Genomic DNA, 26518 nt, shown 5'->3' with positions numbered 1-26518 from the left:
TTTAGCAATAATAAAAACCTAAGGCTAGAGAGACAAAGCAATCTTTGGGGTTTTATGCTCTTTCTGTGTGACAGTGCTCAAGTCCAGGGCTCCCTGGGGAACAGGCAACTGAATAGGCCTATTTCATGTAATACTTTAATGCAGGTTTGGTTATGATGAGTTTAAAAAATTAAATAGTAAAATTACTCAAATTGTTATTAACGTTTTTCTATCATATTATACTTTATGCAGTTTCCATAAAAATGTAATTATTATAATCAAATTATTAATTCAGTGGTAACAATCTGAGTTTCTGGTCACATATTTCATGTATATTCTCTCATCCTATAAAAACCTGTCAAATAATAAAATAATAATTTCCAGGTGTAAGAAACTGAGAATCAGTAACTTAAATGGCTAAGTCAAGGTTATCCATACTTCTGATAATAAATGATGAAGCCATGAATTTACTTAAATATAACAAATTATTTGCATTCTAAATTAAAATCTTAAGTTTAATTAGCATCTGATTTTATATTTAGACTATATTTGTGGCTATACAAAATGGTTGAAAATTGTTTCCTGTAATAAGCATATTTCTCTAATTCAAATATCAATTTATTAATTTTTAAGGTATAAATGCTCTTTGGTACCTCATTTACCACCACTGCCAGAAAATAACTATTTGAACAGAATATTTTAAAGATGAAGATATTTTTATTGAGATGAAAAGCTTTCCTTTTTTTCAAATCCAAAATGAGGAGGAAAACTACTGGTAATATATTTGTTATGGAAATCATATTTCAGATGCTTTTGAAAACAGTAATACGCTACATATTTTTCCAAGGTCCATTTCTTGAGATTGCTAGCTCTTGAATCAAATTTTAAAAGGACAAAGATAGAGATATAACCTTACTGATAGTTTTGCAGCAAGATTTAGAAACAGAAGTTATTTAAAATTAAAACGGCACAAAAGTCACAGCAGAATACTTTCTTCACAAGCAACTATTTAAAATGTAAATTTGTAACTGTTACAGGAACTCAAAACATGTTGTTCCTACAAATTCAAGCTGACTGAGTTAGCAGCATTTTGCTTCTTGGAAATTTCTGTTTCTAAAATATCATTGTGCATTATAATCAACAGAGTTCATTGGAAATGGAGATTCCTGTGACAACCTAAATGTTAATGAGTAAGAATCAGTTGAGACTCAGAACCTTGATTTTTCTCAAACCCTTTAAGAAATTCTGGACAGATGTTAGATGTGGACAATATTTTAAGAAACTGGGCCGGGGATTTAGCTTAGTGGCTCCACCACCTGTCCCGTAAACACAAGGACCCAGAGTTTGATACCAGGTACCAAAAAAAAAAAAAAAAAAGAAAGACAGAAACACTAACCTGGCCTAGACTATCATTATTGTGTACATATAGAATGGTGTTATTTTACATCTGTTGCAGGTTTTCATGCTGTAGTAATGTTACATGAAAGTGATTCAATTTAAATTGTTCAAATATTTCATGTTCTATTAAAAGCAATATCCAAATGCAAACTGTTCTTATTCAGTATAGCACTATACCTTTGGTTATAGGTTTGATAAGGCAATCTTACTAGCGAGACAGAAATAAGCTTTAATTTCATATATCATTTAGTTAGTTTTATAGAAGGATAAAAGACAGGAAAGAGTGAAGATATAGCACCTTCATCTTGAGTTACTCAAGAAATAAGACTTTTGTCCCTTGCCACGTGGAGCCTGGATGAAATATCAAAGAACTAGAAAGAGGATCATAAGCAGCAGTAGACCTTTCAGCTAGTACATGCAAATGGAATCATGGACCCAGAACAATATGTCACATAACACAAAGATAAACTTGTGAAGTGGGAAAGGCAGTTGTGTCATAGTATTGCGCCCCAAGGTCTGTCAGAAATCAGAACCTCTCTAAGGCATTCCTCCTTACTGTCACTCGCACACATGTTCTACACACTAATTCAGGGAGCCAGGCTTCCATGTCCTTGTTCTCTCATTTCTAATTAATAGGCACTTTAGCTGCCTATCCAATTTCTACTTAAACCTCCACTCTCTGGTTGGATGGTATATGGTGTGTCTTTCCTATTTTGCTCTTTGTTCCTGTTTACCCCATTTTATGCACAGGGTCACTGGTCACGATACTGATCTATTTTAAAGGACCCAAACTGATATAAAAATACCTCTTCCAAGCCCTGAGTAGTATTTTCATCTGTGGCTTTCATTACATTGTAACCAAAGCTCAACATGGGCATCAATTTCTGCCAAAATCCACTGCATTCTCCAGGACCCGTAAGTATTTCATCTCCCAGCAGTGTCTTAGCATTGTCTTCAAGAGACTCAGCCCAAAAGCAGTTTTCAAACATGGCTTCTCTTATTATTTAAGGCAAGCTCTCACCAAACAACAACAACAACAACAACAACAACAAAAAACAGCTTTACTTGCTGACAGAGAAATATGTCACAGTTCTGTGTATTGCTCATGTGGCTTGGGCTTGAATCTTATCTAGGTTAATTGGCTACCCTTACCTAATCACTTATGTCATGAAGGCTCCAAATCGTCCCTTTCTCCTAAGAGAGTGAGCTGTCATTGATCACTCATAGTGCCGTCAGTTTACTTCTGAGAGCGACCTGCACCACATCACTCCTTATCAGGTGGTGCCAGTGTACTGTAGCAGGCAGTTTCCCTTAGGGCAGGAAGGAAAAATATAAATGCATCTGCTCCACAAGAAGGCACACTTTAAAGACTGCAATTAAAAAGAAAACATAAGAAACATCAGTCAAGTCTTTCAAATTCCCTCTGCCTCCCTGTCAGGATGAAACTGCATCCAGCCTGGTGAGTACCATTGGCAGAATTTTTTTATTGAGCACAGATATTCAGCAGTCTGCCTGAAAAATCCATCTAGATTTTTGGGGTTTTTTGTTTTGTTTTGTTTTTCCAGTACTGGGGATCAAACTCAGGACCTTGAGCTTGTGAAGCAGGCGTGGCCCCACTGAGCTAAATCCCCAGCCCCCATCTAGATTTTTAAAACATATTTATTAATTAGGATCCATCTAGTTTTACCATAAGCCAGAGACAGTATTCTAGAAAGAAATGATGAAGCTATATACTTCTGCACTATAATTTTTTTCATCAGAGCTGAGAGTTTCCATTTTCTTCCTGTACTCTTACACTGCTCAATATTTACTGCAGATAAAGATTAGGTGGTTCTAAAGGCTCTCTTTTTTAAAACATCCAATTAAAACTGGCCTAAAGAATGACTTGCCAGCGATTAATTTCAAGCCAGAAATGGCAAGATATTTCCATTATGTCTCATCCTTTCCAGTTGTACATTTAGCCAAAGGCAATACCACCTGCAGCAATACCATACTTTTTCTCCTATCTGTACTTTTTGGAATGGCCCTGACACCTACTCTCATAGCTAATCACTTTGCCTCTTTCCTGCCTGACCAGCTTCTCTTATATTACAATCTTATTCCTTAACAATTTTATCATGTTTTCTACTGGCATCTGGTAATTCCAAAAAACTCTTTACTAATCTTGGTGATTCAACTTTAACCATGGTATGACCTTGGAGTCCTTCTCAAAATAGACGAGATCATGGTCTTCAAGTCAGTCTTTTTAGTTTCAAACACTTTAGCTGAAGGAGTAAATTTAGCAACCTGTGTCAGTGCCTTTTGTTCCCATTCCCCACTGGCACCATTGGATTTAACTTCTGAGATGAAAGGAGCAGATCTAACAGGACTCCTTAGGGGAGGCAGCTGCTGAAATTGAAGCAGACTTCCGACCTCCCAGCTGGCAATAAATGCGCCAGGAAATTGCTCACAGGAATCCCGTCCGTTTTCACTGTGTTCTTTTTGTGTCTTAACAGCCACCTAAGGAGAACTAATAGAATTTACCCCTGGCCATCATTTTTCTTCTTAGTAGTCCAAATTTTCTTCCCATCAGTGAAACTCAGCATGGGTACTGTAAGAGTGAATGTGACCAGGAATGTATTTGCCCTCTGGCTTTCCCAAGACAAGGGCTACGTACCTAAGGGACTCCTGTAACCATAGTTTGTGTACCAGAGTTGAGGTGAGAGTATATGGTTTGGGTCAGCTCATTTCTGATTATTATATGGCCAGCCCAGGTTTGCTACTACATATAACACATCAACTTTTCTAAAAAGGCATTCCAGTAGGGCACCTATAATCCCAACACTCTTGGGAAGCTGAAGCAGGAGGATTACAAATATGAGGACAGCCTGAGCAATACTACTTCCATGATAAAGCATCCAAAAATATATTATTAGCTTCTAGATCAACTAGACTAAAGTTTCCAGAAAGTATGGATTGCCTAGACATCTGCCAGCACTTCACAACAAAGTAAACCAGGTTCTTTGTACTATAATCGTTTCATCCAATTACATAGCTACTAGCCACATGTGGCTATGAGGACTAGAAAAGTAAAGTCTGAATCGATATGTACTGTACACATAAAGTGCATACCAGATTTCAAGGACTTAGTAAGAAATAACAAATGTAAACCATCTCAATTTTTATTTTGAACAAATATTGAAATAATATTTTGAACATATCAAGTTAAATTTTTAAAATTAAAATAATTTCACCTGTCTCTTATAACTTACAAAAATATAAATTTTAAAATTACACCTTTCATTTGTAGCTCACATATTTTTATGGGATGAAGCTGCACTAAAGATAGTGGTTCCTAGTGTTATTTGCCTGGGGGCACCAAGATTAAATATAATGTTTTTTCAAGTCCCAACCGGGCTTCTGTTTTTATCTTGGGCATAGGTCATGAAGCTGCTTTACTTGCTGTTTTTCTTCCCTCCATACAATTTCAGTTTCATGAGAACTGACTAACAGGGAATGAGAATTAATTCCTTCTTGAGCCACTTTCTCTTGAATTTTTTCTTACTGACCATCCATCTGACACTCCAGCAGGGAACAAATCTATGTTATCAATATTCCAATGGCAAGATTTATGTCATTATTTTCTACAGTTTTTACTACCTTTAATCTAGCATAGATCATCATCAGATTCTCACCTGAACTCTCACCCAAAATTTCTGGCCATCTTGAGTCAAAAAACAGATCCTAAATCCTGACCTCTTCTATCTACTTCTGAGATCTAGGATTCAAATTGTCACTCAGTCTCTAGACACCAAAAGGCTTTAACCTCGTATTACATTTATTCAGCCCGAGAGGAAGATATGCTGTAGGAAACAAGTCAGGACACAGTGTCTTCATGGCATGGGGGATTTGGCAGTTTCCCAAGAGCACCGCATCTTTTACCCCCTCACCCACAGGACATGCAGGCATAAAAGTCAAGGAGTGTGTGATTGCCTTGACACAGAGAAGTCACAGCCTTTGCTTTGAATTGAATGTGTATACTGTCCAGACGTGTGGGACAAATATCTATAGGCCTATGTGCAGCTCCACATGCCCCTTGCTGGTGCAGCCCTTCCCAGTGGCAGGCCCCAATTCCCCTTAGCTTAATTCTATTGTTTTCAAGGAAATGATGCTATAGCATTTGGAGGTCATTCTAAGCAGTCCCATAGTAGCCTAGTCCTGATGTTAACTCTTTATGCAAGTCAGTTATATAGAAAGATACAACTGCCAAAGTTTTAGTTGTGTACGAAATATGTTAATTTTAAATGGATTCTCTCTGCTTTGAGATAAGCAGCTGTGGTCTCTAATGGTTTTAAAGTAAGTTCTCCAGAACAAATGGTTAGAAAGGTACACCAGATATAGAAGGTAGAATGCTGAAATCTTAGTATTTTGGCATGCATTTTCCAACTGCTTCAACTAACATAGCAATATATGTAAATGCTGACTAAGATACCTTTTGTCCTATTTTAAGATGGAATTTTTAAACACATGGGTTAATATAGTTAAAAATTCTGTATTATAGGTCAATATTCAGCTGATTTTCACACACAAATTACCTAGGTGACTTACATTTCCTTTCTGCAACACAAACATCAGCATAATTTATTAAATTATAAATATGTTATTTTGGCACTCACGTAAGAACAGATTAGTCTCTAATATGTACACTTATTCAAGACACAGAAAATGTCAGCATGAACAATAAGTTTGGTGTAAAATTTTCATGAAAGCCAAAGAAACAGCAATCTAAATGAACAGGCTTACTAAAGAATATTGGAAAATTGATTTGCAATTTTTGTCAGATTACAATAATAGTCACATGTGATTTGGGATGGTAGCTTTGTTTTCAGGTAATTTTAGTTTTCAACTCATTTCAGGCTTTTTCCCCCAAATTTCAATTGCTTATATGCACTTTTTGATTGAAATGTTTTTCAATAATTACATGCTTTGTTTTTTTCAGGTGGAATTACCTTACATTCATAATTTTTAAAAACTATTTTATATATCACTGAATCTGCTTTATTTTCTCACTTTTAGAATCTATAGCAATAACTTTTTCACTTTCATACTTAGACTATACTGCTGATTGAACTGCTACTTTCACAGACCTTACATAATTTTCAAGCATTTGGGCCAGTTATTTTTATCTTTTATGTTACTATAAAACAATATTATAATAGGAGAGGTATAACTTTATAAAATATATCATTATCTTTCAATTTTCTGAGCAAATAAATCCTTTTTATTGGTAGTTATCTACCGTCACATTTAAATAAATGCCTGAAATTATTCACTAATGAATTTCATTATAAATTTTTAAATATCCTATTTCACTACTATAAGCATATCTTATTATATATTTATTAAATAATGTTCTTTTTAAATTTTTGACATTTAGGGAAAATTCTTATTCATTTTCTCATGCTTAAAAGTAATTATTCCTCTTAGAAGAACATAATAGTGTGAATAGTTTATAGCAAGTTTATTTTTTAATATGAAATAAATTGTCTAATTTCTATTTTGACCAAACCAATGTATCTGAAAATAAACTATATGTAAATAAGAATGTATAGATCTTTCAAAAGAGTTAGCGTAAAACAGGAGTAGCATAAAGTAAGAATAACAAAAACCAAGCTGTGTTATTGTGCTAGACTGTGTTTTCTAAGGAAGTAACTTAGAATTGTAGGAAACAAGTATTAAAAGCTTGTCTCCATGATAAAAAAAAATTCAGGCAATGGTCCTGGTACTTTTCCCCTCTGACATAACATTTTTGTACATTTAGACAAGTAATGTAAAAAATATCCAGTATATGAACATATATAGTACAATATCCCAATAGCTTTTTTTCTTTAACTCTTTATTTAAATATTCAACCAGTATGTAGATAATATCAAACTTTAGTTTTCCATTAAAACATATCTTTCAAGAGCTTCATATTTATTAATTGAATATCTATATGATGCAGGATAAATAAACTTTACAGGGAAAAAAGCAGCTCATCTACAGATGCTTAAGTTATCTTTCCTTTATATTAGTGTAAACACGTCCATGACAAAACTTAAGTTATGATTCTGAAATGCCTGCTATACATGCTCTATTCCATTACTAAAAAGTTTTCTTATATTTTCTTTGACAGGATGATGAGATAAGAGAAAGTCGATTCAGCTTCACAGCCTATGGAATGGGACCATGTCTACAAGCAAAAGATGGTGTAACTCCAAAAGGTCCAAACCATCCTGTCCAGGTAATGCCAAAAAGCCCTGATGAAACGAGGAAGGTCTTTATTGACCGGGCCAAGAAGATTGACACCATCTCCAGAGCCTGCTTCCCATTAGCTTTTTTGATTTTTAACATTTTCTACTGGGTTATCTATAAAATTCTTAGGCATGAAGATATTCATCAGCAACAAGATTAAGTGTGAGATATTTAAACACTAACATGCAATTCAGAAGTTTCTTTACCATAGGTGTGTGTATATGTGAATATATACGAGTGTGTGTTGTACAAATGGCCATTGTATTAAAATGACATGTGGGAAAAAATTGTATTTTGATTTTCTATGTCAAGTCAAGAGACAGATTAAGACTCTTTTAATGGATATCAAATATATAGTTTGAGAATTCTATTTCATATAACTCAAAATGATGTTTCTTTTTTCACAGTAAGTCATGTAAGTGGAAGCTTTTCCCACCAGTGTGTTTGTATGTTATATAATATCACATAGTAGTATAGATGAAAACTTTGGAATTTCTTGGTTTTTAATTAAGCGATGTTAAATGGTACAAAAGCAAGATTTGCACAGTAAATTTTATAAAAGGATAATAAGAAAATGATGACAATAATAAAGATCAATAGTTTGAGATATGAAACTATTTTATCATACTGTAGTTACAAAAAAAGGAAAGTAATCAGACAATTCAGTGGAAATTTTTCTCATGTTAGTAAAATATTCCATGTAGAACACTATAGCACTAACATATATAATGAGAAATATTTTTAAATGGAAGATTAAAATAAGACTAATTGTTTAAATATTAAATTCAGTTGTTTAGAATATTAAATTTCCCTCTATGGAAAGTTAAAAACAAATGGTTTTAGAGATGTTGCAAAGACGAATTACTTTTTACAAGCTTTATTTCTCTAGAAATGCAGATGGAAATGCTGAAAACATTTTAGTTTTTAAATAAGTGTTTTAGTGATGTATTTTTAATTATTAGCAAACAATGAAAAATTCAAGCCAGCGTTTTCATTTTGGTTAGATTTTAATAGCTGTTTATTCAACTCTGGGTGATTACATCTGATGTTTTGATACAACTGAAAAAAACTCAATAAGATATTCATACTTTAGTTTAAAATGAGACTTAAAAATTTAATGTGATTAAAGTATTTACATTTTTATAAAATGAATTCAATAGAAACAAAAATGCAGCAGTGAAAGACTTTTTTAAAAAACTAGTTTTCGCATGACAGTTATATGAGTTCAAACTATCTTCACCTATAAGGAAAGAAGGTTTTAATTCTAAATTATATAAATAAATAAATTATATAGAGAAAAGAATGTTTTAATATGTCTGAACAAATGTATTCAAAATACAAGTCATTCCCAAGATCGGAATAATATTTGATGAATTTTTTACTTATAATTTTTCAATAATACCATGAGATTATTTCAATTATAATGAGATGTTAGTTTGTTTCATGCATGTTATTAGGTGAGAACTTACTTAAATTAAAGCACACTTTGATTCTTTTTCAATTTTGCTATTTTATAAGTTACTTTAAATATGTTTCAGAACGCTTTTTAGATATTTTAATTGTTGGTCAGATGCACTAAATGAAAATTTAGTGTATCAAATTATTTATAGAGAAAAGTATACATAGTAAGCAATTAACTCAGATATAAGAAAAATAAGCCAGTTTTTGCAGCAGATAATATTATTTCCTGAACTTCACTCTCACATGAAAAGCAGAAACTGCCATTTAAAATTAAAAGCTTTCAATGTTTCTATACTTTAGCTTATCTAACTGTGGATTTTAAAAACAACTTTTTAAAACATAATAAATGTACAGCAGTTTTTGCTAAGAAAAGACCAAATTCTCCTTTTTTTTTAAGTAATTTAAATCAAAGGGAAAATACAATGTTTGGCATTATAAACAAATGCCATAACTGAGAAAATTTGTTACTATGTACTCTATTTATTTTGAAGACTATCTACCCAAAAGTTAGATGTACCTTCATTTGGTGTCTATGAATTAAAACCATTAAAAAAAAGTAGATATATTTTTTTGGGGGGTACCGGGGATCGAACTCAGGACCTTGGGCTTGGGAGGCAGGCGTGGTGTCACTGAGCTAAATCCCCAGCCCTGCAATATCTTTATACATGCTTCTAAAATCCTAAATCAGAATGGTTAATAAATGAATCAACAATATTTTTTAGCACAACACCAAGCAGACTAAGATATAATCCAAGGCACTCGGTTAGAGAAGACATCCTCACATTCTGGCAGCAGTGTAAGACAGACAAAAACTGCATTATCTTTTTCCTTGTTGAAAGTAGAACTTCACATTATATGTATTTATATAGAGATGTATAAATGTATAACATCAATATTCCAGGATAGACTGACACATTTTAAAGCATAATGTTTAGAGCTGAGGATGTATCTCAGTGGTAGAGCACTTGCCTACCATGTGGGAGACTGGGTTTGATTCCCAGCACTGCAAAAAAAAAATTAAAAATAAAGTATGAAGTTTGTCTTCTGCCTTTCATGCATAGCTCCATTGCTCCTTGAAGTATTCCAATTCATTCAAACCACCCTTACAGGCAGGCAGCGTGCATTTCTCACAACATTTTCTTCTCCAGCTTAACTAAATTACATCTTAAAATAGAATTTTCCTGACCACCCATGATAAAAGCTAATGAATTTACTCTCAATCTTATTAAATTTCATTCACTAACCATAACTCAGTTCAAACACTATTGAAATGATAACTATGAATCTCTCCACTTTCATGCTTTTTTGGTCTTTGCTAATCTTCAAAACAAATAAAAGTGGTTTGCATAAAAAAAAAAAGTAGAGCAAGATACGTTGTTTGTGTTCCTTGAGAATTAGCTGGAAGGTTTAAAGTAATGATAAACTTCATTGTCTCAATATGTATATGAAATACTCCACTGAATTTTTCTATATTTTACAAATCTTATTTCAAATGTTTTTTAATGTTTTTTAAGTCAATCCTGTCAAAACTAAACAAAAATATAATGAAAAAAAGATGCATAATCTCAGGAGAAATTCAGATATCACTTGCTTTCCTATTTGAGGATATCAAAGTGTTTTATTTCTTAAACCTAACACTTAGAACATAAAATGCCAGCCAGGATAAAACTTATCAACAAGGACATTGTTGGTACTATAGAAATCTCTTTATCTAAAAGTATTATACTTTCTTAAGCATAATTTTTGTTTCCCATTATATCTAACACTGCCTTCTTGCATTAAAAAATGCCTTCACTTACAAGGCAATAGTGACAAGACAAACATGGCTGAATCTAAAATATTTAAAGGAATATGTTCCTTCTAATGATCTACAGAAACTTTAAATCTGGAAAACTACAATGTAATTAGCATTCTGAGTTTGTATTCACAACAAATTGTATCAAATCAGAATATTCTAAAGTAAGCCAATCAGAAAAGCACTAACGGTGAGAAAATTTTTAAGTGTGCATAAACATGAGTAACTACTATACATTTAAGTTGGAATCTTAATCTGGATATTCTGAACCATTTTGAGAGCATAGGATTTTTGTTAATGTATTTTATATCAACTTTTAAAATGTAGTTATGGACTTAAACTATTGAAATATTTGTATCTATATCATGAATTTTTAGGAAATCTTGTACTTAGTATATAAGTACCAAAACTTCTCTCTTTTCCAGCCATTAGAATTGGACTTAATAATGAGACCTAGAACTTCTTTTTTACTATTTAAAATAGATGCCAGAATCACTAGGAATAAGAAACCCAATTGTTTTAAAATGTCCCAGTCTTTGCACAAGTTTCTCCATTCACGACACACACCTGAAGAGCCCATCCAACTCAATTGTCATTTTACTCCATAATGAATTCCTATGGTGTGGATATATTCAAATATCCTTTAGCTATATTTTGAATTATGAATGCTTGAACATCTACATACACCTGAATGTCCAGGGTCTTATGAAATATAATGGAAAATTTAGGAAAAATGTATAAAGTAAATCTACATGTTTAAGAGCAAAGAACATTCTGTTAGCAACTTTCATACTATGTGGAACATAAATACACAATAGTGGAGAAAATTAGGTATGTCTTCCTCAAAGTCACTCGTCTATTTTATTTTTTAAATTTTTATTTTTATTAGTACATGTTTGCAGGACATAATGATTACATTCTTTGTGCGGAGTTGGTGCATGGACGTAACACATCTTAAAGCATTTTTCACCCCTTTCCCCTCCCTCCATTGCTTGGTTCCCTTCCCTTTTGGAAAAGATCTATCTCCCTTTTTCTTATTATATGTCTTCTACTTTGCCCCCTTTTTTGTTTTTGTGGTACAGGGGATCGAACTCGGGTCCTTGTGCTTGCACAGCAGGCAGCGAAACCACTGAGCTAAATCCCTGGCCCTTTTTTTGTTATTGTTTTTGTTTTGTTTTGTTTTGTTTTGTTTTTTGGTACCAGGGATACATTGCCCTTTACTCTATTTATATTTTGACCTCATATAAGATAAACTATGTAATATTTAAGTCTATGTGTCTAATTAATTTCACTTAGCATTATGGTCTCAATGTTCATTCATTCTACAAATGACTCAAGTCTATCCTTTATGTCAGAGCAGTACTCCACTGTATATTATTTTTAAAAACATAAATTTTTATTCTTTTTTTCCTTAAATTCTTTTATTGGTACATTGTAGGTATACATTTACATTTATCATTGGTGCTTGTACCTGTACATGATGTATCTTGGTTCTTATTTTTTCCCCATTCCCTCTCCTCCCTTCACCCACTCCACCCTTCCCTATTTACAAAGACTTTGTTTCCACTTTTTCCTTTTCTTATAATTTTTCCTTTCCTTTCTTTCCTTTCCCCTTCCCCTCCCACTTCCCCTACCTCTTTGAACCTTTTTATGATATACCTCTGCCTGCTAGTTACTTGAGAGACTTAAACATTATTCCAGCAGCTTAAATTTTCCTTTCATCAATAAAGTACACATTCTACAAAACTTACTTGGGAGAATATAGGAAATATGTTGGGAGAATATGGAATATAATTGAAACAGAAAATACAGTGTTTTCAAAACTGAAAGTAGGAAAGTGTCAATATTTAATTCACTGGTGTTCCCTAACAACAGTTTAGAGAGCTATAAGAGCAAAGTTCATGAAAATGAAATTGCGCCTAATAATTCTTAGACAGATACTAACAGTCTTTGAAGTCATATCTCCTACTCCAGATTTCATGCACTTCACAACACAAATAATTGCATAAACTCTCAAAGTTAACCATTTCATTCCACCTGTATTTATCATCTACCTGATTTTGAACTAGCAAAGGAAAACAAGGCGCACCAAGTATACAACATGAAAACACGGTCAGCCAGTTTTCATTGGCACCGACAGGGCAAAGACTTAAATAATGGACTTCATCAATACATTAGAATAAATGTGGTTTCCACCCAAAAGGCAATTTAATTTTAACATTCTATTCAAGGCAAATATAATCAATGAAAATCTAACCAAACAAAATAATAATTATCTTAGTTCAGTGAGTGATTAGTCAGGAGTTAGCTTAGTGACTCAAAGAAAATTGTTTTCAATTTTAGAATTGCAAGTGTGTGTTTTAAATTATAACTACCTATTAAGCACAGTGATAATAATTGCATTCCTTGTTTGACAGTTTAGGCATTCAGTTCTTTAACTAGATTATTATATTACCTATGCTTGCTTTCAAGAGTGAGTTATATGCTATTACAGAGGTGCTGAAATTTTTAGCACAACCACCTCTAGCAGACTGCAAATTTAACTTACATTGCTAGTTGCTGACTTCATATGCAATTCTGAGACTTTATTTCCAAAAACCACACAATGTTTTAAATGTTAAATTTCAAGTATATCTTAAACTGGACTCAAAATGGTCTAAGCTGCTCAAGAAAAATTGAAGTGGTTTATGACACAGTTTTTCAAATAATTCTGACAATACCACTTTCTTTATCTGAACCTATCTGAATAATGGGCAGTAGAAAGGTATGGCTGCAACGAACAGAGTTCTACATTAAGCCTACATTTTGAATATGACAATCTAGTCTTGTTCTCCACTATGCCTTCATAATTCTTTACTGCATCCTCTATTTGGGGCCACAAAACTATTCTTTGCACTGCAAGGATAATCATGACCATCTCATGGTCAAAAATAATAAATAACCTTTAACTAGGTATGTGGACACTCTTTGCATATCAGAAAATTTCCCATAACCACTTGAAACTTAAAATGTACACTTTTTTATTGCCTTTATATTTTAGACCATGAAATTTATTATCTAATCATATTATCTTTTAAAAGGATGCCCAAATTGATAAGGAGAATTGCAGCTTATGTCTAAAAAACAACTTGATAATTTTCAACACAATATAATAAAAGACATACTATATATGAACACCAAGATTTTCCTCTTGGTTTAATAATACTGCAAATAATATATCCACTGCTGTTTTTAGTCTTTATATGCAGCTGTATTGATGTTTTTATTTTCTTACTCATGTACTGTAAAGAGCAACACAATTTAGCAATCTTATTATCTGTTCACTGTTATATAAACTTCACATGAATAAATATGCATGCTATGAAGTATTAATTTCATTAACTTTAAAATTAAGCTTTTAGCCTATCTCCTCCTCTTTAAAAATATACTAATTTTAAAAAGTGAACTTACATAAGAATACAGGTGTTTCACAATTATTTACAAAGTAAAGTGATGTATAATCTTCCATAACAAAGATACTTAAAGCTCATGTGTAAAATGTAACTCCCTGCAATTTAAAAGTAATGAAAGGAAAATATCCCAGAAAAACTTCTCCTAGAAATCAGGCCAAGAGACAGAAAACTTCCAGGCTAGTAGCTATCTGCTTTTTATCTATATTTTCCACCTTAACTGCCTTCATCTCTTTCACTCAGTTAACACACAGATACACACACACACACACACACACACACACACAAAGTCATGACAAAGTGATAAATTCTTTCAAATTCGAAAAACAAAAGAAGTCACCTTTCCTAGACAAAAGGTCATAATCAAGAGATATATTTTACAATGTAAATGCCTCTGTATGGGATATATTAATAATGGCATCACTTGATTTCCTTTGTCTTAATTTTGAAGCCACAATATTTTATCTCAAAAACACAGGAACAAAACTATCCAGATCAAATCTTGTTTCTAACTCTTAAAAGATGGAGTTCTGAAACACCATTTAGGGGTTAGGAATATGGCTCAGTGATAGAGCACTTACCTAGCATGCATCAAGCTATGGATTTAATCCCCAATACTGCAAACTACAACAATAATAATAATAGTAATAACAACAACTACTATCTTTGAAATAACTAAATATTTGTCAAACAGTCCTTCCAAAATACAACTAGTAATATTGAATGAGTTTATAGAATTTTAAATAGATTTTTCAATGCTTTTTACAGTTCACATATAAGCAAAATAAAAAGATAATTTTAAAACCAAAAGACAATTATTTTTTAATTATTCTAAATTCTGTTAGTATACCAGTATATAAATGCATAAAGGATTCTAATATACAGTCAGAATTCAGAACTATATATCTATTGTGTGTGATATATACGCGAGTCTGAATTTCAATTATATATATATATATATATACACATACTAGTTTCCAACATAGAAAATTATGATTCAATCTTCAATCACTGATTAAACAAATATTAATTGAGCAACTTTTGTGTTCTTGGCACTGTGTTAAGTGCTGAATTCAGTGTCTTTGTAGGGAGACATGAAATTCTGTATTATTGACAAAATTCAACTGATGAGAGAACTGACATGAACATACACAAGCCTATTCTAACATCACACAAAATAATACTTATAAAGTTTGATATTTTTTTCATTCCATCTATTTTATTTATCTCTCATTTACATTTTTTGGAATTAAAAATAAGCTTTTGAACTTTCCAATCAATATCAGAATCTTTACCATGACATTAATCTGCATTCTCCTGATATACATACAACAATATGTGTATCCTTTCCTCTCTGCAGGCAATCTGTTCCATTGTGCCATAATTCTGCATAATGAAGAAGTTAATCTTCACCATGAAATTATTTTAACTTCCTAAAAACATTTAAGCCTATTCCATTCCCATTAGACAACTTATCATATATTTTCTAATATCTGCTACCTCTATTTAGGCTCAATCAATACATTTTTTCAGTCTTCAATCACTAGCTTTAATCTTATTCAGACAATTCATTAGAGCACTTCAAATATTAAACCATGTTGAGATATTTTCAGGCTTATAAAATATAAAATTAATTAGATAAATATTAGTAAAAAGTATGTAAATTATTTGCAGTAACTTTACATCTTCTGTCTTTCTGTAGCAGTAATAATTCCAAATATGCAAAAGTACATTTCAGATATAAAGATGCTATATAAAATACTACAAAGTATTATGAATTTTAAAAAATCATCAGGTAACAAAAGACATATTTTAAGGTGACACTATAATAGATAGTGAATTAATTATGTTGTTTTCTTTTGACAGTTGATTTTTCTCTGGGGTGGTTTAGTGAATGTCCCTTCAGGAAAGCCACTTAACGTGCACATTATTTAGCTTTGCTGGTAATGTAGGTGAAGATGTGAGGAGTTGTGAATTAAAGGAAAAAAAGTCAAATGTTAAGTGTACTTGATCACATGCAAATACTTTTTGCACCCCTTCTTTTCATCTCTGTGAATTATGCAATAACTTTTACTTAAATATGCATTTTAATCTATGATAGTCGATACTACTGGGGAAAAACAGAGTGAGATAACTTTGACATTCTGTGACTATTGTATAATGTAGTATGGGCAAAAAGGAAAAAGATGTGCCACCTACAGTATTTCCATAAACTTTCTTAACTTAGTATGTATTAGTGAGACAAAATGTTTGAAAGTCTACTCTCCCAGAAAATGTGTTGATATTTTGTGATGTTAATCATTTTCCTGTGAAATAAAAATATGTCTTCCTTAGCTTGATGTTTTGTCCAGATTGATGTCTTATTTTTACAGAAAATATTTAAACATTTATGCATGATTTTATTAACTTTTTTTTCATTGTATTCTTTTTAGTTCAATTCTGCAATTAACAAACTCTCTAATCAGTCATTAACCTATGGACAGTATATGGTGTCTATCCTGTCACTAGAGATAATTTTATCAAAATTAATAAAAATTAACTTTTCAAAAATATGCACTCTCCTGTCCAATTTTTAAAGAACCAGCTTTATCAAGCGTATGTTTCTCTGATAGAAAATCATAAAATATTTCTGTTCTTATGGAAACTGTTACATTTAGGATTATAAAAGCTAGTGGTATTCAGAGGAGACTTTAAAGATGTACTAATGAAATATTTTAAACTTTAAAAATATGGAAGGGTGGCAAATGGAACTTCTCTACTAAGGATAAAATGATGAAAGATGTGTCATTAACTAGATAAGTTATTTGATGTTATTGTATTAGCTCTTTATATTTGTTTGAAAGACTTTTTCTTAAAATTTCTTTATTGAACAAATCATCAGTGACCAATAAAGATTATTGGAAAATAGAATACTAACTTTTTTTATTCTGAAATTTCTTCTTGCTTTTTTCCTCCACACACTTAGAGTGATAAAGTTTAGTAAGCATATACTAGTAGATAAATATGAGAAATTTAATGAATAAGAAATTTAAGATGATATTATAGTATAGTATATGATAACTGGTCTCTCATTTTTTGAGTACTTATAATTTATATGTAACAGACTTTTACATAATTTTATATATTTACTGACACAAAGTTCCATAAGATTTATATATGGAAAATGTCTTGCTAAAATAAGATTATGATTTTCCTTGATGAACTGGAAATCACAAACTGTATGAAGGGTTCATGTCATAACTCTTGACTGCCATACAGCCATAGAATCAGGCAAAATCATCTGTAAGTACAAGAGCTAGAAGTAATAGACGCTTCAACAAAATGCACATGAATAAATGTGATATCCCTATACTAACAGTAAAGAGAAACTTATTGGTAACTTGTGATGTTTAAAAATAATCAGTTCTTACCACTATGGTTTTAAGTATTTTCATTGCTCTCACTCATCATTTCAATACAACTAAATCGGTTACTTTGTTCTATATTATCTCAGTTACTCTTGCTGACAGTAGCTGTCTTCCTTGATCAACTAATTTTCTAAAAACATTCTATGTAATTTTGTAAAATTAACATTGTTAATTACCTATGTATGGGATATTAAATCAGAATAAAGTCAGAGTTGTGATCATTATATATATTTAAATATTTGTTTTCCTTAATATTTCTTTCTATCTGACCCCATGTGTTAACAAGTTACCTCAGTGGAGGCTCTAACAGTATCTGAAAATTCATTCAGACAAACTGCTAACTGAAAGCTAGGTTTTAAAATAAAGGTAGTACTGTCTCAGAAAACCAATGCTAGACATAAATTAAGGCAGCAGAGCCAAATTTTAACCAAGATCCATTACAGCAGGGGAAAGAGACCTCAGTGTAGAGGTCAGCTCTATTTCCACTACACCCAGACAAGTTTGACTACACAAAGACAAGTGGAGACTTATAGATAAAAGGGCTTCAGTGAGTGGAAAATTACTAAAAGGAAAGTTCACTGAAAGAGGGATTCTGTCTTAAATGATTCATCTCAATTCTTGCTGAAGAAGTTTGAGATAATAAGAGATTAGAGGTGAGAAAAAGAAATTTGATCAGATATCAGAGGTGAGAGATTTCCATTGAACTGGCCAAGCAGTACTTTGCTAAACTGAAAAAAATGGGCCAAGGACAAAACTCAAGTTCGTGCCTACCCAAAAAGGGTCAAAAAGAGAACTTTGTCTTCACCCAAAATCCACTACGTGGCAAGAGAAATTAGTAGTCTGTTATCCAAACAATGAATATTTGTTAAAAATCAAATGACATGCACTTGCTGTCGTATGGCCTCAGTATTCTCGGTCCTCACAAAAGGATCTCCTTTTGAGCTATCCATAAAAAATTCATTCTTCTGAGGTGATGTCAGACTCCTTTTCCTTCTGGAGAACAAAATGAAACAAAACAAAAAACTCTTCCAAATTATCTATTGCAAAAATAATATATTTATGAGGTTTTACTGAAACAATTATTTTCCACCAAAAATTAATTTCCTACAGACCTACTTTGCTTAAATACTTACTGTTTGGGAGATCGTGTTTAAGTTGTAATACTTTATATCCTATTTCACTAATCAAGGAAAATTGAAATTCAAGATAAATAGGAAAAAAACCGAACTTATTCAAATTGTCAGAGTAGTTAACACAGAGTAGAAAAACCAAAGAACATGTATTTATTTCACAGAAAGTTCCTGAAGAAAATTGATAACAGATTATTGTATCCCTTGAAAGAAATATAGCTTCAAACTATTGTATTGCATTTAATAAATACCTGGATTGAATTGAAGCTAGTAGTATAAATAATGATGATGTTAACATCTTGGGGGCATTTCTTTTGTTCTGTTCATTATTAGTAAAAATTTTTTGAATCTCTGCTGAGTTAGGCCATGAAAACCTTAAGGAGTGGCAAACAAGAAAGCTTCCTCTACATTGTCTTCTTTTGACTCTTCTAAATTTATTCCTGTTCTTGTCATCTTCAAGTTTTAGAATTTATAGATTAGTTAGGTTCAGAGTTCCTTCTCAGTATGTTTAGTAGAACCAGAAAATCACAGAGGAAAGAAAAATTTCAAATTAAAAGAGACAAATTTGTGCACATAAAAATTAAGCAGTGGGGGTAGCTAAGCAGTATTCTAGACACCTCCAACTCAGGTTTGTTTTCTCTATTAATTTCTAGTGAAAAAAAATATAGGTAAAAAAACCAAATGCTCGAGGCACAAATATGTGGATTCTTTTTTGTGATGAATGTCATTGCCTTCCATCTCCTGTTAGACTTACCAAGATTTTTATCTAACTGTAGTGTGACTACACATGAAACCATGAGCAAGCAGCTACTCATCTATCACAAGACTAATAGTTTCACCACTTTCCATAAATGAACTCAGCTTAAAATTTAGTAATAAGGATGACAGATAGAAAAGTCACATGTTCACCCTGTTATATCTTTCTTCCCAATTCATATCTTTAGTACCACATGGAAGTAATTCCTTTGTTTCTATATCACCAACATAGCCAATTGGAAAATATTGGTTATTGTAGATATTGAGACATACAAGATTTAATGATTTTCATATTCTAGCACCCTCAATTATTTCCTTAAATTTAAATATAAATATTCTGACTGTATATTAACAATCTAGTTCATGGAACATTAATTTCCTTATTCCTCAGCCCCTGTATACTAAAATGAGTTATGTTACCTTTACAAAATGGAGACAATAATGCATTTCCTTTGGATCACACACTTCCCTCAGTCAGAATTCACAATTCTCACACATGCCTTAACCCTTGAGAAGTTGACAGTACAAGAAAATATGAATGACAATATAAGTTTTTAAAGTAAGTCTTTAATATGGTTAAAGAGATAAAAACATAAAAAGTCTTCCTGTAAGACAAACTTTAACTCTAATCCCTAATATGTTAATCAGATTGTTATCAAAATTATCGACATTCAAATTTACAACTATCTAAATTATTTCTTATAATTTATTCTAACTGTTGTTACCATTACAGTTGTTGATCTTGTTTTATTATTTGCTGTTCTCAAAACTCCATCACTCCAAGTATTTTTAGTTGGTGAAACTATTTCCAGTTAATGTGATCTCTGAATTGTTGCCTTCTCTTTGAAAATAAAAAAAAAAACCAAAAGGATTTTTTCCAAAGCAAATTTGCCTGGATCTTTGTGAAGTTATAATGCATTTTTAAGCAATAGGGATGGAAACTGCCAGCAGCACTCTGTAAAATGGGCTGAGTGAACATATGAACCATGGAGACATGAACAGAGCAAGTGAAATAAAAAATTTACTAACATTTGCAATATGTTTCCTTGGTAACAGCTTCACACTTCAGTGACTAAATTTGAAAGCCACCTGCAAAATTTTGAACATTTAAATCCTCTTACACTTATGAATTTTAACAGGACATGAACAACTTTAAACTTTAAACAACAGAGCCCAAATAAGGCTACTGGATATATATTGGAAACATCTGTGGTATATTCTGGGATCTTGGTAAATCATATCAAAATTCAGTATGTTAAAACAAAAGAAAGATGATAATCATACTCAAATTGTTTGTGATTTTGTGTGAATATAATGCTTTGTAATCTATGCCTACCATATTTGTACACTGAGCAGGGGGAGAATGAGGTCAGTGCAATGTTGCTTACATATTTTCAACCACGTCACACAATTTCATATAATAAAAAAAACCTAAAGAAAGTGAAAAGATGAATCTTAGGCAGTAGAGACTTTCACAAAGCAAAGGTTATTAAGGAAAATGTTCTCAATGATATTATATAACAAACAATGGCAGTAATGTGTCAGACAAATTAGTCTAGTCCCTGGAGGCTAGTTGTGCTGTATCAATTCACCCCTGTGACTCAGAACTTGTGGCATATAAAGAATTATTAATATATGCATATCCCTCTGAGAATCATTGTGATTTACCATGATGTTACCATATATGACATATGATATATGTGCTTCTCCAAATACCTGACAGGTCTGGGAATATTTCAAAGAAAAATCATTATCTTCTGCTATAACCAGTAACCAGTACTTTATCATTCATCTCATAGTATTTTGTTCCCTTTGCTGTAAGTAGACACAATGATAAATATTAAGGACTTAAATGCCTACCTTTAAAAGAAATAAAATTATTTAGGAGATACAAGATAAGTAGCAAATTATAGAATCATATAAATGTAATTACTCAGAATACAAAGGAAATTCTACAGCAATAATTTTTAAATGCAGAATAAAAAACTTGTTAAAAACACAAACAATGGGATCATACTTTCTAAATTAAAGAGTTGCTTGTACTTCTACTAGTAATAGATACCACAAACTACATCAGGCATATTTTTTACCTCTTTTTGCTTTCATTTCTTCTTAATCTACTGATGAGTATCACACCCCCATGATCAAATCATCTCCCCAAAGCCCCAACTCTGAGCACATGAAGCTTTGGCAAGATATCTAGATAAAAACCATAACATTCTTCCCTGGCCCCCCCAAAATTCATGTTAATCAAATTACAAGAGATTGCTTTATATTCAACTCTCTTAAAACTCTCTCTCTCTGAATTCTGGGCATATTTATTCTGGGCATACATTATTCTGAGTGAAAAAACATCATGTGCTATTGAATGTGATCATTCTAAAGCAGTATCTCCTAATTGTCATATACTGAAATTATTATATGACTTATTATGTAAATACTTTATAAACACAATATAGTTAAAACTCAGTCAATTTGAGGGTGGCTATTTTGGTTTTTTTTAATTTTAAAAATTATGTATTAACATAAGAACTTGAGTCCTGCTATTAGAAATTTTTCAAAATCTTTGCCCTTTCAATTTTCTCAAGTATAATCCAGTAAGAAAGTAAAATTATATTATTTGAAAAGGTGAGAATTTAAATGCTGAAAGGCATCTGAGCACAACTTTTGATATGGTTACAAACATAGACGTCTACAGGTATCAAATATAAATGCTTAATTTATGTTTCAAGGAACACATAAATATAAAGAAGTAGTCCAGAAAACCAACCATAGACAAAAAAAAAGCTATGGACATTAGTATAAAGCATAATATAATTTCTCTATTCATTCCATGCAATTTACTCATTTATTAAACTAATTTTGGGACCACTTAAAATCAAAGCGTTACAATGATTTCCATCAATCAGTATATCATTATCTATATCATAGCTGGTTTTTACCTTCAGTAATTCTACTTAAATTTGCCTCCCAAAGGCAATGTTATAGTCAGCAAACCTAGTGGATACTTCTATGTTTTGATTTTTGGGCATATTGCTACAGCAGCTGTATTCAATTTAGCTCTCTTCTCATCTCAGACTACATGTTATTCTCATATAATTGCATCCCAGCAAAAAAGCTTCAATTATCACCCATGTAATAATAGGTCTCCAATCAGTGTCAAGAAGTCAGGTTACTGTCCTGTGTTCCAAACTTTTTATAGACTGCCTCAAAACCATATTAAACTCATTTCTAATGTCAGAATTAATATAACCAAAAATATAACTTCCTGCATTCTCTAGCTTTCAAACACATCAACAGATTGGCCATATATTTTTCACTTATCTAAAATTTCTCACTTCCATCATGTACCTCTCTCTCAATTTAATAGATAATTGAGTATTTGATTATCTTGTGTCTATTTCCTCTGCTACTAGTATTGTTCAGATCTTAATCTTTTCTCATATGGATCTCAAACTGGTTTTTATATCTCAAATTTTACCACTCAATCAGTTCAGATGACTGGTTCCAAAAAGAAAAAGAAAAAAAAGTCACATTGTGATCATATAACATCACTACTAAAAAAATTCTTTAGCACAACTCCATTCTGACAAAATAATTAGCCTTTCATCATCTGGAAATCCTCCTACTCCAGCCCTTTCCTGTGCCTGGATCTACAAATATCTTTTCGCCAAATATATAAATTATTTACAAATTTCTAAACATTATCATATTTCTAAGGGTCTTTTATACATGGCATTCTCATCATGTTACCACCTTATAATACTCAGTTCCCTTTAGAAAATATTATCAAATATATTACAGATGCATGCTGAGTATAGTGAACCCAGACTTTCCCCTGGGTTGTTTCCTGGTTTCCAAGAATTTTTATATACCTTTATTATAATAATTATTATCCCTATGCCATTATTACTTTTCTTCACTGTCACTTCAAATTTGCTGAGTTACTTAAAATCATATTTTTAACACATCAACTAATACCTAGTGAATATTTAATAAATATATTCCAATAGATAAAATAATGAACACATTAGAGAGAAGCATAGTAGAACTTCAGAAAAGGTAATAGTATGATACAAAATGCCAACTTCAATCTCATGGACAATGTTACAGAAATTTATTCCACATGTAGAAAGCAGAAAAACTTTTCATGTTTGAAGGAATGTGCTTCTTTCTTTGATTCAACACATGAAAACATAAAATAGGCTATACATGTATAAATGTTTTGTTTACATTTATAACAAGACAAGACAAAATTTAGAGACTATAGTAACAGAGTAAACTGCAAAACCAATTTAGGAATGATATGGCTACAACCACCAACCCTTATGGGCAGACATTTATTTTACCTTCATTAGGTATATTATTGTCATCAAAATATGTCCAGTGAAGTGCAAACCTCCAAGGATCACTACTTTAAGCATGTTGACATTTTACTATGAAATTAAGTGTGACTCTGGTTTAAACTTAAATTAGGAATATTTTGTACAAGGTGAGAAAGTCTCATACAAATAAAAACTCATGTATATCTTAAAAGAAATTGTGACATATTCTTGTTTTCAGTATTTAAAATTAAAGTACTATAACATTCCATATTATTCTGGAGATTTTTGTTTTTGAGGTAAAATGCTTTTTTTCCATAAAAGTCATAATACATCAAATGAAGTTAGGCCTTTTGAATTTTAACATATACAATGATATCCCTTTATATATAAAGGATATGTTCCAGAAAGCTTCAATGAATGTGTGAACTGACAGTACCAAACCCCATATGTACAGTACTATCTTTATTCTACTTAGGTCTAGAACTCTCACCTTTTCACTTAAATGAAAGCACTTTACAGCATACCCAAAGTTTTAGTATCACCATTCTTGCACTTTGGGACCATTATTTAGTAAAGTAAGGATTTCTTGAACATAAACACTGTGATACTACATCAATCTAAAGCAGAAGACTATGAAGTAACTAACAGGAAGGTAGCATATACAATGTTGGTATTTGGACAAAGTGGATTCATGTCTCATGTGAGAGGTAGTAGGACAGTATGAGATTTCATCACTTACACAGAGAGGTACACAATTTAAAACTTGTGTATTGTCTATTTGTGGAAGTTCGCATTTAATATTTTCAAACTGTAGTTCACCAGTTTGAAAATGGTAGAAAACAAAACCATGGATAAGGAGGAGACTACAGTATGTACTTCTTGAGTTTGGGTTTCCACTTGCAAGGTTTGAAAACCAATCCATCTCTGTTCTATAATCTAAGAGGTAAGTGAACACTGAGACAAACTTTCAAGGCTGAAATTTGTATCTAAGGTCAGCATGAACAAGAAATCAACATCTGTTTTTTTTTGTTTGTTTGTTTGTTTGGTACCAGGGATCGAACTTGGGACCTTGTGCTTGCAAGGCAGGTGCTGGAACCACTGAGCTAAATCCCCTGCCCAGAAATCAACATCTGTATAAACAAGAAAAAGAAGAGGAGGAAGGTGAGGAAGGTGGGGAGAAGAAAGAAGAGAGAAAGGAGAAGAGAGGAGAGAAGAGAAGAGGAGAAAAGCAGGCAATGGTAGAAATCTATAATAGACCAGAAGTAAATATGAAATGATATGACCCCTGAGAGATATGTCAAATGCTCAGATATGAAGTGTGTATTAAAATATTCAAGAATACCAAAAGGAAGAAAAAGAAATGGAAAAATGAGAAATCCACAAAATGAGGAAAGTATATGGCACATATATAATACTATGCAGAGACCTTAGTAACTAATAAAGTTTTCTGTCTGTTTCAATCTGACTTGCTCTGTTTAATTCCCACTGAGCTAGATGTGCCTCACCTATAATTACATAATGCACACACCCTCCCTCAAACCCACTCACACCCAACTATGGCATACACACAAAAGGAAGTCATAAGACAACAAAACTTGTTCCAATAAATAGACTGGAATACTTTAACCTATTTCTCTTATTGTTTCCTTTGCAGTGTAATTTTTGGCTGTAAGTCTTGGCTTTCAGTAATATTTGCCTCTTTCTGGTTGTCTAGCTCCAACCCTTTTACCTTACTGGGGTTTGATATTTCATGAAGTTCTCCCTGTGAAAAATGAGATCCTACATTGCTCCAGTAGCTGAGCTCCCCCTTCCACTCTACTTCTAGTAATTTCACAGTCATATAAAGAATATGAACAAAATTGAATCCCTGGCATAGAAAATAGTATGTGAGAATTCCTCAGGTAGAAAATAATTGTATATGTTCTAGGAACTAATAGCTCCATCACTATTAAGATAAGCAACAACCAATGTATACTACCACTAAAGAGTAAATCAACATTGTACTGCAGTATCTTGTCAATGAAAGAAATAAGGGTTAGCAGGGTAAGAAAAAAAAGAGAAGCAGAACTGTTATTTGTAAATAATTATCTAAATTGAAAAATCAAAAAATATATATAGACAACCCATTAGAATAGGTGAGATAACAGAAATTTGGCAGAAAAGTTCAAAATGAAGAAGTTGGTGGTGGTTTTATACACCAGCAACACCCTATGAAAATGTATAATAATATGAAAAGATCCCATTTATAATAGCAGAAACATGCAGTTTTGAGCAATAAAATTCACAAAAGATATGCAAGACTGCTCTATGGAAAATTATCCAATCTTACAGACGTATATTAAAAAATTTAGATAACTGGAGAATGTGTGGAGAGATTCAATATTGTAAATATTTCAAGTGCTTCATGACTTTAAAATCTAACATAATTCCAATAAAAATATATGGGGAATTTTACATGAAGCTACATATGTGAATTATAAAGGTCATTTGGAAAAAACACCAGTCCAAAACCAACCAAGACAATTATGAAACCCAGATAGGCCCA

At 32.0% G+C, this 26518-nt stretch overlaps 1 protein-coding gene across 3 annotated transcripts in view; it reads left to right on the top strand.

Moving 5' to 3' along the window:
• Glra3 (glycine receptor alpha 3) overlaps window positions 1-25328 on the top strand; it is a 170073-nt gene extending 144745 nt beyond the window's left edge. For 2 of the 3 annotated variants that reach the window (XM_004852950.3, XM_087217016.1), the window contains exons 10-11: window positions 7532-7639; window positions 25026-25328. In XM_004852950.3, coding sequence (XP_004853007.2) covers window positions 7532-7639; window positions 25026-25250 — 333 coding nt within the window. In that variant the 3' untranslated portion in view covers window positions 25251-25328. Of the gene's footprint in view, window positions 1-7531; window positions 10119-25025 lie in introns of those variants that run through there. The other variant, XM_087217015.1, reaches the window with a different exon arrangement.
• Window positions 25329-26518: the final 1190 nt, after the last annotated feature.

The sequence above is a fragment of the Heterocephalus glaber genome, unplaced genomic scaffold, assembly GCF_053883595.1.
Source record: "Heterocephalus glaber isolate CG9 unplaced genomic scaffold, H.glaber_assembly_v1.0 deba00001461, whole genome shotgun sequence".
In the NCBI taxonomy this organism is placed as follows: Eukaryota; Metazoa; Chordata; class Mammalia; order Rodentia; family Bathyergidae; genus Heterocephalus; species Heterocephalus glaber.
The sequence above is the reverse complement of the archived record's forward strand: the minus strand, read 5'-3'. Positions and strand labels throughout refer to the sequence as shown.